General features: G+C 37.4%; 1 protein-coding gene across 2 annotated transcripts in view; it reads left to right on the forward strand.

The window, feature by feature from the left end:
* APPBP2 (amyloid beta precursor protein binding protein 2) overlaps positions 1-16,532 on the forward strand; it is a 56,817-nt gene that overhangs the window by 29,053 nt on the left and 11,232 nt on the right. For both annotated transcript variants that reach the window (XM_052657611.1, XM_052657612.1), the window contains exons 5-8: positions 9,433-9,601; positions 13,451-13,540; positions 15,996-16,063; positions 16,144-16,249. In XM_052657611.1, coding sequence (XP_052513571.1) covers positions 9,433-9,601; positions 13,451-13,540; positions 15,996-16,063; positions 16,144-16,249 — 433 coding nt within the window. The remainder of the gene's footprint in view (positions 1-9,432; positions 9,602-13,450; positions 13,541-15,995; positions 16,064-16,143; positions 16,250-16,532) is intronic.

Here is a 16,532-nt window from a genome sequence, read left to right on the forward strand (position 1 = left end):
AAGCAACAAGGAAGACCCCATGAGCCAGAAAGAAAGAAAGTATTGGAGTTTTAATACATTTAGAATTACTCTGGAAGTCATAGCCTTATAGTTGTGTTAGATATCTTTATTAACTGGCTTCTTGAATATTTCTTTGAAAGGTAATGGATTAAGTGGTTTGGTTGCAGAAATTATGGATGTCCACTTGTTTTAGGCAGGATGAGAAAGCCCAGTGGTCTTAATTCTTTGCAAATGGTTGATGGTACCTTTGGATAAAATTTCTAGTAACATTATACCAGGCTCAAAAGTGCTAATTTTCAAACAAGTGAAAATGTTTTACTCTGAAAAACTGTTAGGTGATTGAAAAAGTAGTTTGATGATGAAAATAAATCTTTTAAGATGCATGTGAATAGTTTGGTAACATTTCATAAATTGCAAGGAAGAGAAGTTTTAAAAATTTAGGTTTAAAATATTTATAACAAAGATGATTTAAATATTCGAGATTTCAAAATTTTATCATATATATCCCTAAAACTTAATATGTTCAAGTTGGCAGAAAACCTTTTTGGATGGAAGGTGGAGGCTGATATTATGTTCAGGTTGCTTTATACTGGGCATATATGATAGCCTATTTTAAAAGTATGTATTTGGAAAAATGTAGTACTATAAGGAAGTATTATAAAAGTCTCATCTTGGTGAGGGGAATATGAATGGCTGTCATTATTTAATGTTCAAACATTGTCAGTGCCTAGGGAAGGGTATATAATAAATTAATTAATGGAAAAACATGATAGACATTCCAAATTAGAATACTGAGAGTGGAGTGGTAAGAATGATTGAAGACTTGTCCAGGCAAGATATAAGCAAAGAGAACAGAGGACATAGCTAAGTATTGATAAATGAAAAATGGGAAAACCAAATACAAGTGTCATTACAGTACATGTTCAGTTCAGTCACTCAGTTGTGTCCGACTCTTCGCGACCGCATGAATTGCAGCACGCCAGGCCTCCCTGTCCATCACCAACTCCTGGAGTTCCCTCAGACTCGTGTCCATCGAGTCCGTGATGCTATCCAGCCATCTCATCCGCGGTCATCCCCTTCTCCTCCTGCCCCCGATCCCTCCCAGCATCAGAGTCTTTTCCAATGAGTCAACTCTTTGCATGAGGCAGCCAAAGTACTGGAGTTTCAGCTTTAGCATCATTCCTTCCAAAGAAATCCCAGGGCTGATCTCCTTCAGAATGGATTGGTTGGATCTCCTTGCAGTCCCAGGGACTCTCAAGAGTCTTCTCCAACACCACAGTTCAAAAGCATCAATTCTTTGGCACTCAGCCTTCTTCACAGTCCAACTCTCACATCCATACATGACCACAGGAAAAAAATGGTCTCAATTCCCCTGTCTAGAGACGGTGACTGCCAAGAAGGTGAAAAAATGAAACCCGGCTATATACTGTTAAAAGAAAATAGCCTCAAACAGTAATATCAACAATAAAAGCAGAATTCAGTATAAAAAGCCCATTAGTTGATTTAAAAGGATGTTGATAATAAAACGTACAGTCCACAAACAAAAAGGTCACAAACGCAGGTATAGCAAGTTAAGATAGCAGCCCTCTATGGCTTGGACAGCGGAGCTTGATGAGCTACTGTCCATGGGGACACAGAGAGTCAGACCTGACTGAGCATGCACACACATAGGCACGTAAGCAGTACACCCTAAAAACACAATTTGATTTTAAAAATATATGTAGGAGTCGAGTATCTCCAAAGTAGGTTAATTCAGAATTCATAGAGGTTATCAGGGTACTAGGTTTTCCCCATCTTTTCACTCTATCTCCAGTGGTTGTAAGAATGCTCCTGTGGTTTGAGGTATCCCATGCAGATTCCACATTGTCCAGCAGAAGAAAGACTATTTTATCTCTGATGACAAAAGAGCCTTTCTTGGAAACCACCAAGCTGACCTACCCTTGTGTCTCATTAGGCAGAGCTAGATCATTTGTTTACCTCTGAATCAGTCACTGGCAATGTGAATAGGATCGCTATGTTAGAATTGGCTTAAACTAATGATTTACTCATGAGTCCTACAAGAAAGGAGTCAGTGCCTCACAAAATCAGGGTTCTACCAATAAGCATGAGATGAGGAAAATGCCTTGGTTAGGGAGCCAGCAGTATCTGCCTCCTCTCACAGGGCTTTGCTCCCCCATTTAAAATTAAAACCACACCAGATAGGTATTTCCTAGAAATACACAGTTACCTAAACTGACCCAAGAGAAAAATAGAAATTCTTAATGAAATCTGTAGCAAATTGACTGAATCAGAAATCAGAAAAGTCCAGGACCAGAGGGAAAATTTTAAAAATAATTTTTTTAAAAATGTGGCAAAACTAGAATCCTTGTTCATTGCTAATGAGAATGTAAAATGGAGCAGCTGCTGTGGCATAGTTTGGTGGTTTCTTTAAAAGATGAGCACAAAAAGTACCATATAACCCAGCAGTTTCAGCCCTAGGTATACATATCCCAAAGAATTGAAAACTGGGATGCAAACAGATACCTATATGCTAGTGATCATTGCAGAATGTTTCACACTGGTCAAAACGTAGAAATGACTCAAGTATCCGTCGACAAAAGAAGCCTTGAGCAACGTGGGTTTGAACTGTTGAGTATCCACTTAATACACAGATTTTTTTTTTCAGTACATACATAATACAGACTACACGGTCTACTCTTGGTTGAATCCATGGATACAAAGGCCTGACTGTAAACTTATATGAGGATTTTTTTTTTTTACTGCCCTAAAGAGTCAGTCCCCCAACCTCCACATTGTTCAAGAGTCAGTTGTGGATATACAGCAAAATGTATTCAACCAATTTTGATATATGCTACAATATAGGTGAGTTTTGAAAGTAATATTCTAAGTGAAATATGACAGATACAAAAACACAAATACTGTATGATTTTACTTAAATATCTAGAATAGATAAATTTATAGAAACAAGAAGTAGATTGAGGTTACCAGCAGCTGGGGGATGTACAGAGAGAATGGGAAGCTATTGTATATTATAGAGTGTCTGGGGTGATGAAAATGTTACAGAAATGCAAGATGATTCATAAAAAAATACACTTGGATAAGCAGGAGAGAATTTTTTTTCCCTTCAGGTTTACTCTTAACATACTTTGGTCATGTCTGTCTAAAACTAGTTATCTTGCTCAGTCTTATAGTAAATATATTTATAAACTAGTGGCCTTTGACCAGGGGGTGTGAAGTGAAAGTCGCTCAGTTGTGTCTGACTCTTTGCGACCCTATGGACTGTCCATGGAATTCTCCAGGCTAGACTACTGGAGTGGGTAGCCTTTCCTTTCTCCAGGGATCTTCCCAGCCCAGGGATCGAATCCAGGTCTCCTGCATTGCAGGTGGATTCTTTACCAGCTGAGCCACAAGGGAACTCCAAGAATACCGGAGTGGGTAGCCTTTCCCTTCTCCAGGGGGTCTTCCCGACCCAGGGATCGAACCGGGGTCTTCTGCATTGCAGGTGGATTCTTTATCAACTGAGCTATCAGGGAAGTGGTGTGGTCTTTAGATTTGTATATTTTCCACTTCAAACAATGAGTAACTTAACTAATTAAATGGTTGCTTTTGATAATAGCTGTTATCAAGTAGCTATGACTTTATGTTGTCATAAAAATAAAATACTATGGGACTGTGGGTATACGGGAAGTCTGTTTATCTTCTCAGTTTTGCTGTGAACCTAAAACGGCTCTAAAAAATGAAATCTGTCTTAAAAAACTATTAAAATAAAAGACTGTGCTTAATGGTTATGCCATGTTTGGAGAACCTTGAGAGCCTGTCTTTTCCTTAGGCTGAACACTGAGATAGAATTTGATCCTTGGTTGCACCAGAAGTTTCTTGGATCCTGCATCCTGCTCATTGTAAGCCCAGATGAACACACAGACCCTGAAGAGTCTACATATGTTGAATTTGCCTTTATGTTTCAATAGATAATCAGCAGAGACTGGAGAAAATATCAAGCTGTGCTTTTTTTAGCATGAAATACTTAGTTTGCTACCCCCATCATATGCCAATTACTAATTTTCAGAAACTTACTTTTAGGGAGAATACCTACAGTGAAGTTTGCTGGAAATGCAGTTACTAGTATTGTAGAAATGATTGGTGAGCATGTTTCATTCTCTAAATTTAATTTTTTTTTCTCATTCAGCCATTTGGATAACTATCAAATCTGTATTTTCTTATTCCAGTCCTTTTTTCTCAAGGGTTTTTTTTCCCCTCCTGGACTGTTGTAATTTCTTCTGTCTGAGTTGCCTTACCTCCAGTCTTGGCTTTACTGTAATCCATTCTGCACACTATAACCACAGCTGTCTTTCTAAAATTTTACTGTTTAATATGGTAACCATTAACCACCTGTGACTATTTAACATTAAGAATTAAAAGTCAGTCCTTAGTTACACTGGGCATATTTCAGATACTCATTAGCCTCTTTTGGCTACTAAATTGAGTAGAGCAGATATGGAACATTTCAGTTGGTTTTACTAGACTGTGTTGTCCTACAACAGAAATACCTCACTCACTTTTGCAGCCAGAATGCCTTACTGTGTCAGATTAGACCCTATGAAAATCTTTGTTTTCTCTACTGTGGACTTCCCTGATAGCCCAGTTGGTAAAGAATCTGCCTGCGATGCAGGAGGCCCTGGTTCGATTGCTGGATCAGGAAGATCTGCTGGAGGAGGGATAGGCTCCCCACTCCAGTGTTCTCGGGCTTCCCTTGTGGCTCAGCTGGTAAAGAATCTGCCTGCAATGCACGAGACCTGGGCTGGGAATATCCCCTGGAGAAGGGAAAGGCTTACCCACTCCAGTATTCTGGCCTGGAGAATTCCATGGACCATATAGTCCATGGGGTCGCAAAGAATCAGACAGGACTGAGCAACTCTCACTTTCACTTTCCTCTACTTTCTCTCTCTTCACGTGATCCATTATTCATGATATTCCAGGCATGTTGGCTTTCTTACTATTCTTTGTTTATGACAGAATTATTTTCCCTTTCTCAGGGCCTTTGTACTTGTTTGGAACATGTTTCCCAAGATCTGCACATGATTACCTCTTACATTTAAGTGTCAGCTCAGATGTTATTTCTACAGACAGAAGAGAATTCTTCTGTCTGCTCTAAGCCCCTCCTTTAAGAAGGTTTTGATCATATAACCCTATTTTTTTTATCATCCTCATAGCATTTATCTTTAAATGTCTTACTTATTGATGTCTGTCTGCCTACCTTAATACACCATTCCCCAATAGAATGAAGTTCTTTCCTTTCCAGTTTTCCTGAGATGTAACTGATATACAGTACTATATACATTCAAGATGGTGTGCAACACCGTGGTTTGACTTAGATACATTGTGAAGTGATTATCACAAGTTTAAGGAGCATCTGTTACCTCATGTAGGTTCAATATTAAAGAAATACAAAAAATTTTTCCTTGTGATGAAAATTCTTGGGATTGACACTTTTATATGTTTAACATACTGTAATGTTCTTTTATCATTAAATTAACAGCCCTCATACTTATCTTATGACTGGAAATGTGTAACTTTTGTCTGCCTTCGTCCACTTCCTCTCCTCCTACCTCCCACCTTTGCTAATCGCAAATCTGATCTCTTTTTCCATGGGTTTGTTTTTAACGTATAATTGATCCACAATACTCTTCTTAGTTTCTGTTACACGACATAGTGATTCAATATTTCTTTATAACTCAGAATGATCACCAGATAAGCCTAGTTATAATGTGTCACCATACAGAGATTTTACAAACTTATTGACAATATTCTCCATATTGTACATGACATACCTGTGACTCTTGCAGTGAGAAGTTTGTACCTCTTAACCTCCTTGACGTGTTTCTTTCTGTACTCATTCCCCTCTGGCAACCACCTGTTCATTCTCTGTGTCTGTAACTCTGTTTCTGTTTGTAATGTTCATTTGTTTTTTAGATTACAAGTATAAGTGAAGTCATTCAGTATTTGTCTTTCACTCTGATTCATTTCACTTAACATAATAGCCTCTAGGTCCATCCATGTTATTGTAGATGGCAAGGTTTCGTTCCTTTATTATTGTGTATATATACCACTTCTTTATCCATTCATCTCTTGGTGGACACTTAGGTAGCGCCTATATTTTGGCTATTGTAAATAATGCTGCAGTGAGCATAGGGGTGCATACCTCTTTTCTAATTAATGTGTTTGTTTGGATAAATATCCAGGAACTTCTGTCCATTTTTTAATCAGATTCTTTGTTTTGGTGATGTTGTGTGGATTCTTTGTATATTTTGGATATTAACCCCCTATCAGATACATTGTTTGCAAGTATCTTCTCCAATTCAGTAGGTAACCTGAATTGGTTTTTTGATAGATTTCCTTGCTGTGCAAAAGCTTTTTAGTGTGATGTGTTCCCATGTATTTACTTGTGTTCTTGTTTCCCTTGCCTGAGGAGACATATTAACAAAAAAAAAATTAGTAAGATTGATGTTAGAGAGCTTACTGCCTGTGTTTTCTTCTAGAAGTTTTATGGTTTCAGGGCTTACACTCGTGCCTTTCATCTGTTTTGAATTTAGTTTTGTGCATAGTGTGAGCAGGTAGTCCACTTTGATTCTTTTGTGTGTTGCTGCCCAGTTTTCTCAACACCATTTTTTGAAGAGGCTGTCTTCCCCATTCTGTAGTGCCTGCAGAGTTAGAATGAAGCTCCTGATGGTCATAGATTCTTTCTCTCTTTACTAGATTTCACTTTTTTTTTTTTCATTGTGGCAGGGATCATTGCAAACTCTGGGTTATTAAATCAGCAATTTGTCAAATGACAGTGTCTCTTTATTTTGTATTACTTTAGCATGAAAAGTCTGTATACCAAACATATATTTTTTTCTACTTTTATATTTCTGGTTTAAAGTATAAATCTAATCCACTCACCTGATAATTACATATATTTTTTCTTCAAGTTGAAATTTGGGGGCTTCCGTGGTGATCATTGGGTAAGACTCCATGCTGCTAGTGCAGGAGGCCCAGGTTCAGTCCCTGGTCAGGGTACTGGATCCTGCACACCACAGCTAAGAAAAAAAAAATCCTGCACGCCACAAGTAAACATCCCACATACTGCAACTCAGACCTGCTCAGCCAAGTAAATACTAAGATAAATAAATGGGGAAAAAAAGGAAATTTGGTATCATGAAAGATACTTCATTCAGAATGTTTGATTAACCTTGTTGCTGTTGTTCAGTTGCTTAGTCATCACTGTCTCTTTGTGACCCCATGAACTGCAGCAGGTCAGGCCTCCCTGTCCTTCACTATCTCCCAGAGTTTGCTCAGACTCATATCCATTGGGACATTGATGCTTTCTAACCATCTCATCCTGTGCCACCCCTTTCTCCTCTTGCTCTCAGTCTTTCCCCATATCAGGGTCTTATTTGACTCTTGGTATCAGGTGGCCAAAGTAATGGAGCTTCAGCTTTAGCATCAGTCCTAACAATGAGTATTCAAGGTTGATTTCCTTTAGGGTTGACTCATTTGATCTCCTTGCAATCTAAAGGACTCTCAAGAGTCTTTTCCGCCATCACAGTTCAAAGGCATCAGTTCTTTGGCACTCAACTTTCTTTATGGTCCAAGTCCCACATCCATACACGACTACTGGAAAAACCGTAGCTTTGACTGTACATACAGACCTTTGTCAGCAAAGTGATGTCTCTGCTTCTTGATACACTCTCTAGGTTTATCATAGCTTTTCTTCCAAGGAGCAAGCATCTTTTAATTTTGTGGCTATAGTCACAGTGATTTTGGAGCACAAGAAAATAAAATCTATTGCTGTTTCCACTTGTCCCCATCTATTTGCCACGAAGTGATGGGACTGAATGCCATGATTTAGTTTTTTGAATGTTGAGTTTTAAAGCCAGCTGCTTTAACCCTCATCAAGAGGCTGTTTAGTTCCTCTTTATTTTCTGCCATTAGAGTGATAACACTGTGTTGTTTTATATAAGGCTTTTAGTCTTTCTAAAAGCAGTTAATTGTATGGTGAGTGTTGGAAGGATGCACATTGTGTAATGTTTCACCTTATTGAATAATCCTGATGATTTAGAATTACTCTTTTTATTTTTGGCTGCGCTGGGTCTAACTTGTGACGTGTCAGATCTTTGCAGCACACAGAATCTAGTTCCCTGACCAGGCGTCAGACCTGGGCCCCTGCATTGGGAGCACACACAGTCTTAACCACTGGACTACCAGGAAAGTCCCCCAAAGTACTCTCTTAGAATAGATTGGTGATTGCCTAGGGGGAGGGAGAGGGATGAATTGGGAGTTTGGGATTGGCAGATGCAAACTGGTATATATAGACTGGATAAACAACAGGTCTTACTGTATGGCATAGGGAATTATGTTAATACAATATAGTAAATCAACTATACTTCACTTTCTAAAAATAATAAAATTATTCTCTTTTTTCCTGACTATACAACAGAAAGCTAGAGATCAGAAGATTGTTACTGTCTTTCTCATCTTGGGTCATTGATCTGTTAGTATTTTTGGAATAGATATAAAAGTTAGAAGTATCTGGGTTTCATTTAATACTCCTGAAGAATGCTTCCTAACCTCTCCATACTTGGTTTTCTTTTCCTTTTTTTTTTTAAACTTGGTTTTCATTCATTTATTTATTTTCCACTTGGTTTTCTTTTAAATGATGTTTATACCTTGTTCCCTCTCAGAGCTGAGCATTTTCATAAAATTATATTGGCATGATATATGGATGTAATGTTTTAGCCAACATCATAATAGATTCTTAAATATATGTCAAGTCCTCACAGTGTTCTGTCTCGTATATGGTCTGTACAGATGTATAGCCTGTTGCTTTCTTGACCTCAGTCTGAGCAAAAGCATTTTACTACTCTTACATATCACTAGATAATCAGCATGGTTTTGCAGATACTTGTGTGTAAAAAATTCTCTATTTTTCCATCATAGAGGATAAAGGTTATGAAAGAAAGAACTGGCAGTACCACCTTTTTCAGTAAACTTGTCTTACTAGAAAGATAATTGAATTAAGCATTTTGTCTTCATTATTTTCCAAATCTCTTATAATAAAACTGTATTACTTTGGGATTTGGAACAAAGAGAGTTTAAGTAATACATGTAGTACATGATGAGTGCACAGAGTATACAAAATATTTAGAGAGGATAAGGAATCAACGTTGGATCAGATTAATCGTCAGTAGCTTTCTGGGATGAACATACGCTTCTTTCTGTGTATTAGTCAGTCCCCGCTGGAGCCGGACGGTTGTTTTCCAGTACTGCCTCGTTTCTTCTGTCTGGTGACCTTAACTCGTTTGGGTGCTACATAGCCATCTATAAGAGATTACCAAGCCTACCATACAGAAGATAGCTATCAGAAATAGGCTCATATTATTTGTGCAATTGCAGATTGCTTCATGTGCGAAATGGAAACTGCAAATACCATTTGGGTGAAGAAACGTTCAAGTTAGCTCAGACATATATGGATAAACTCTCAAAACATGGCCAGCAAGCAAACAAAGCTGCACTCTATGGAGAACTGTGTGCACTCCTATTTGCAAAAAGTCACTATGATGAGGTGAGTGTTTTGAAGTATATTCCATTATAACTAGTAAGTAACTCTTAAACTGAAAATAAGTCATATAATCTCATATTTGTCTTAATCTCATTTTCACATACTGGGTTTACGTAAAGCAATATACATTTGTAATGGAATATTTTGAATAGGCAAAAGGAGTATTCTGTGAGATGGATTTTAAACATACACGTGTAAAATTTTACATTTGTTTTTAATTTGACTAAATGTACTTCTGCCTAAATTATTTTGACAGCATGCTCTGTTAAATGAACCTTCAGTGGGTGCTTTATTATTGGTTGTGTAGCACCTCATGCGAAGAGTTGACTCATTGGAAAAGACTCTGATGCTGGGAGGGATTGGGGGCAGGAGGAGAAGGGGACGACAGAGGATGAGATGGCTGGATGGCATCACTAACTCGATGGACGTGAGTCTGAGTGAACTCCTGGAGCTGGTGATGGACGGGGAGGCCTGGCGTGCTGCGATTCATGGGGTTGCAGAGTCGGACACGACTGAGCAACTGAACTGAACTGAGCTCTGGGTGAACTCTCATAACTTGAAGGCATTCATTTCATTGGGAACCTAGATTTTATTTATACTTTAATTGCATTGTTTTGCTTCTATCTCTGAGTTATCAGAAAGTAGTAGCCTCCATTTTGGCTTTATAATATTAAATTAAGGCTTTGGTGCTAATGAATACATAGTTGAAAAGTGAGCTGTGTGGGCTTAACTCTTTTACAAGGTTACTTTATTTATAGAAGAATATCATAATTATTTTGCACTGTCAGATAGCTGTCCTTTAGCTTTAATATTTTAAAATTGCCCTAATGTCAATTTTTTCCCTGCAATGTAAATATATATGTATATATTCCACATTTAAAGGAAAGTTACCATTAGAAGTAAAATTAGAGATTCTATTTTTTTTATTCTAATTAGAGAATAATTGTAAAGTGATGTTTACAACCCCAAAGCTAGGATCATCCTGCTTTTAATATTTATCAAAGAAGGCATTATCAAAGAATGCTTTTGTTGAAGTGCATGGTGAGAGTTTGCAAGTTTTTTAAGAAACTGCCAGATTGTCTCTACCAGCATACGCTCCCACCAGGAAGGAGTGAGAGCTCCTGTTACTCCATACCCTTGCCAGCATTTGATGTTGTCAGTGTTATAGATTTTGGCTGTTCCAAAGAGGCATGCCTCATTGTTTACATTAACTATTTTTCAAAGCTTAATATTTCATTCTAAGATGAGTAAGTTCTGAGGATATAATTATAGCATGCTGACTGTAGTTAATACTATGTATATTTGAAGTTTGCTAAGAATAGCTCTTAAATGTGTTCATCACACACAAAAAAAGAACACTGAGGTGATGCATGTGTTAATTAGATTGATTGTGATACTCATTTCACAGTGTATATGTATATCAAATCTTGTACACCTTAAATATATACAAGTTTTATTTGTCAATTATACTTCAGTAAAGTTGGGGGGAAGCTTTATTTTCAGTCATCAAGCTTATTTGTTAAAATATAAAATCCTAATCAGCGTGCCTGCATTTTCTCAGAAGGTTTATATATTTTTTTCTGGTTCTTTTTGATGCTGAATTCTTGTGTCTGCTGAATCAGTTCTGTCGATGAATTGTTTTGCTGCCCCTTTTATGCAGTAACTGTTCCAAAGCTTATCAGGCTAGATATAGAATTTGGCCCCTTTCTGTTATTTTACACACCAAAAACAAAGAACCCCATTCACAAAAGGCCTTTGTGTGGACAGCCTTTATGGAAATGAGAATGAAGTGTACAGCAATGGTATTTGCCTGCCTTAAAAGTTCTTTTGGGAATTCCCTGGTGGTCTTTTGGGAATTCCCTGGTGGTTAGAACTTTGGCATTTCCACTGCAGAGGACCCAAATTCAGTCCCTGGTGGGGGAACTAAGATCCTGCAAGCCATGAGACATGGCTAAGTTCTTTAGGTGCCCCACCACGACCATCTTTTTGTCTCTCCACGTATGTCCTCCTCATCTTGGCTGTCTCTGATTGCTCTTTCATTCTTTCTTTTCATCTCTGTTTCTCATACTCCCCTGCATCCTTCTTTCTGTTCTGTAAAGTGAATCATGTCTTGCCATTTTTCACTCCTGTACTCAGCTCTAGGCCCATCTTCTTCTATCCAGACTCACCAGTGTATTCAGTGGAACAGAAATATCTTTTATTCACCAGTTTCCACTTTATTTACCAGCAGTTACTGTTTAAGTGATAGTTATTTTCTTTCTGAACATGTGAATTGGGAGGTATTATACTGGAGAAGGAAATGGCAACCCACCCCAGTATTCTTGCCTGGAAAATACCATAAACAGAGGAACCTAATGGGCTACAAAATCCATGGGGCTGCAAAAGAATCAGACACGACTTAGCAACTAAATGGCAACCAACAGCAACATACTATATTTTATTCATGATCTTTGGAGTCCACTGCACATTCATGAGGAACATTTAAGTCTAGAGATATTTCTTGTGTAATTTTGATAGTTTATAAATTTGTCATTGATACCTACAGAAAAGTACACAAATCTTGAGGATATAGTTTGATGAATTATCACCATATTCTCCTCTTAGTCCATATAGTCTAGGAAATACCAAGATAATATCAACCTCCAAACACCACTGACTTGGAATAATACCAGTTGATTTCTTGCTCATGTTGTTTCCTGTCTTGGTCTCTCTGTGGCTCTGCTTCACATCATATCTACACGTTGACCAAAACCCGCATGTTGTGGAGCAGCCTCCATCTAGAACATTACGAGCATTGGAGCAAAGGCAAAAGCAGTATGGGGAAGGAATGACTGGCTCTTGAAGCTTTCTCCTAGAAATGGCACATTTCACATCAACTCTGCTTATATTTTAATTAATATTTTGGCTAAAGGAAATTTTTAATGTGAAAGGGAAGTTTTATCTTTCCTCAAGGAGGGACAGTAAATATTTTAAAAGCAATATTACAGTTTACCACAGATTTGACACTCTTACTGGGGCAAAATCAGCTTATTTAGTATCTTACAAACCAGGTTTTTTTTTAACCCAAATCATTTTTGCTTATTTTTTCCTATTTCATTTTTGCATCAAAATTGCTTCTGAATAGTTAACATCTTTTAGGTGGAATGAAAGAGGTGGAAGCTTATAGAAGAAAACAAATGTTTACTTTCTAATTTTCAGGTGGTTTTCCCCACATTTTTATGATCTTTTTGTAATACTTTTTCTTTCCTTGAAGCAGTTCTTACTATCCAGAATAATTTTGCTTCCCCACCCTCCACCCTACTAAGCACTAGGAGATGAATGACATTTTATTTTTGTTCCCTACTAGATACCTAGGTCCTAGCACATTGTGTGATACTGTCTCAAAGAGGTGTTGTGTTGGTTAACTGTATTACTGCACATAAAATGCTTAGAACAATAGCTAGCACAAAGTGAGCACTCAACTACACAAGCGATTATAGTATAACAATATAGCAAAGAAGTGCCACAGTAGGGGGAGGAAAGTACAGGAAACCCTGTCCAGGGCTGAAACCTGAAGGACAGCCTATGTGGTTTAGGGGGTTGTGGGAAGGAGGGGAATGTATTGTAAGGCAGAGGAAATGGTCTGTGCCGAGGCTCTGGGACAGAGAGAACATGCTTCTGATGTCCTGAATGTGTGTCACATATCCAAAGAAAACGTAACAAGCATACTTCTAAGAAAACTCGGCCTCTGAGAGGAAGTTTAAGTGTGCGTATTGTGTGTGTCTTCTCACTCAGGCGCCTGAGAGCTTGCGGGGAGTCGTAAGCGTCTCACTGAACACTGTCACAGGGCTTGCTCTTCTGTGAATTTTTCAGGCTTACAGATGGTGCATTGAGGCAATGAAGGAGATCACAGCAGGCTTGCCAGTCAGAGTCGTGGTGGATGTTTTGAGACAAGCTTCCAAGGTAAATATGATGTTAGAATTATTAAATGGATTATAGAGTTTAATAAGCTTCAAGTTTGTGTTAGTTAACATACTGTTTGGGGGCTTTCCTAGTGGCTCTGCCTGCCAATGCAGGAGACACAGAGTCAATCCCTGATCTGGGAAGATCTTTCAGAGAAAGAAATGGCAGCTCACTCCAGTATTCTTGCCTGGAGAATCCCAGGGACAGAGGAGCCTGGTGGGCTGTAGTCCATGGGGTCGCAAAGAATCAGACACAACTGAGTGACTGAACAGCAGCAACCACCACCTGCTGTTTAAAAACTTCAGTGTTGCGTACTCATGGATACCAACGTCTATTTTCTAAATTTTTTCCGCTCAGTTTCAGGAATCTGGCTGCTGCTTTAACCTTTACAGCAACCCGAATTCCTTATGCCATGATGTATGGGCTTTGGTCACTTTTCTCCTAAAGGATAGCCTAGTATTAAATCTTTCAGTCACAGTATTGCAGTCTCACAGTGTGATAGCTTTCTGTTCTTGACCTGATGGGCAGTACTTACTTGATGTTTCTTCTTACTGGGTAAAAAAAGCAGAATGAATTAAGTCTTTGAAATCATTTAGTAATATTTTTAAATTGCTTTAGTAAACTGAAGCTTTAAAGCATTGATATAATTTTCAGATATAGTATTTCCCAGAGCTTTTCAATTTTGAATATTCCACTTTGGCTGGTTTTACTTATGGAAATTTCATTTAGAAGAATTTTTCTAAAATGACAGAAGAGCCTAAGATTTCTGTAAAGTAAGTCATTTTAGAGCAAGTAAATAGCATAAATATTCAGGTAATCATTAGAGCTAAAAAACATTGAGTATACGTTTAATATAAAGACAGCTTGATTTATGTGCAAGATTTATAATTCTGTATTTAAATGATACTTAGAGAGTTAAAGTCTACTGACTTTCCCATGAATCAGGACATTTTAAGAAGTAATAGGAATACTTGGAATTCTGTACATTTAAAAATTATTAGATGGAAAACTTCCAAATAGTTTTAAGCCACTGGGATATAAATAAGTACTTTAGGAAATAATGGTGAACCCTCTCTCCCCACCCTACCTCCCACTATTTTATTTTATTTATTTATTTTTAAGATGTAAATAACATATTTAATTTTTTTAATAGAATTGAAAGCGGGTTTGTCCCCCAACAATCTAGATGGAAAATGCCCTTTCCCATGAAGTTTTCTAAGTATAGATAAATACGCTCACCAAAAAGCATCTTGAAGTACTGCTGACTTCATTAATGTCTCTATGCCTCAGTTTCGTTCTCTTTAAAGTGGGAATTTGGGGACTTCCCTGGTGGTCCAGAGGCTAAGGCTCCTTGCTTCCAATGCAGGAGGCCTGGGTTTGATCCCTGGTCAGGGAACTCGATCCCACATGCTGCAACTAAGACCCGGTGCAGTCAAATAAACAAATAAAAATAAATAAACAAATAATAATAAAGTGGGAATTTTGAGGAGACCTTACTTGTTGATTTTTTCCTTTCGATTAAATGAAGCAGAGCATGTAGAACACCCAGGACATTGCTTAGTAGAGCTAAGTAATATATTTCATTTAGGTTTTTTTTTCCCCTATACTACAAAGCTAGTCATCAAGACAGTATGGTACTGGCACAAAGACAGAAATATAGATCAGTGGAACAAAATAGAAAGCCCAGCGATAAATCCACACACCGATGGACACCTTATCTTTGACAAAGAAGGCAAGAATATGCAATGGAGAAAGGACAATCTCTTTAACAAGTGGTGCTGGGAAAACTGGTTAACCACTTGTAAAAGAATGAAACTAGAACACGTTCTAATACCATACACAAAAATAAACTCAATGTGGATTAAAGATCTAAATGTAAGATCAGAAAGTACAGAGCTCCTAGAGGAAAACAGGCAAAACACTCTCTGATGTAAATCATAGCAGGATCCTCTATGACCCCCCTCCCAGAGTAATGGAAATAAAACCAAAAATAAACAAATGGGACCTAATTAAACTTAAAAGCTTTTGCACAACAAAGGAAACTATAAGCAAGGTGAAAAGACAGCCTTCAGAATGGGAGCAAATAATAACAAATGAAGCAACAGACAAAGAATTAATCTCAAAAATATATAAGCAACCCCCCCCCCCCACTATTTTAATAACATGTAAGAATGGGAATATATGAGCTTTTTAAGATGACTTTGTTATAACAGTTTAGTTCTGGGCATGACTGAAAATTTTAAGTTTTATAATTACCCAGGATATGTACACATCTGTTCATAATGGAATTTTCACATACTTGGAAGGAAAGAAATTACGAATAGATCCATTCTATTTATGTTTGAAGATTTTTTTTCTTTTTAACCATTGTAGCTTGAATATATAAATCGTATTTATTTTAACACATTCATTAACTGTTTGTGAGTTATTTAACAATTTTTCATTTCATCTTTAGGCTTGTGTTGTAAAACGTGAATTTAAGAAAGCAGAGCAGTTAATTAAACATGCAGTGTATTTGGCACGGTACGTGATTGTTATTAAAAATACCATTTAAAACTGTCTCTCTCTATTTTATATCCTAATGGTTTTGTATCTTTTTATAGGGATCATTTTGGATCCAAACACCCAAAATATTCTGATACACTGCTAGATTATGGGTTCTACTTACTCAATGTAGATAATATCTGTCAGTCTGTTGCAATTTATCAGGTATGTTAATAGTTACACTTTTTCTTTCAACCTAAATTGACTTGCTGACCTATAATTCGTTTATGGTGTATAAACTACTCTCTAAAAATAACTTTTTTGGAGCCCTTTCTCATATATGGCACACCATTATTTTACTAAATAATAACAAGTAAAACTTAAGTTCTTTAGGAATTAAAGAAGTAAAACTTCTTAAGAATTACTGTTTTAGGAATTAAAGAGACTCATCTAGGGAAAAAGTTTGGAGTTGTGGGTCGGTATTTAGGAGTAGTTTTCAATTTTTTCT

The sequence above is a fragment of the Budorcas taxicolor genome, chromosome 19, assembly GCF_023091745.1.
Source record: "Budorcas taxicolor isolate Tak-1 chromosome 19, Takin1.1, whole genome shotgun sequence".
NCBI lineage: Eukaryota > Metazoa > Chordata > Mammalia > Artiodactyla > Bovidae > Budorcas > Budorcas taxicolor.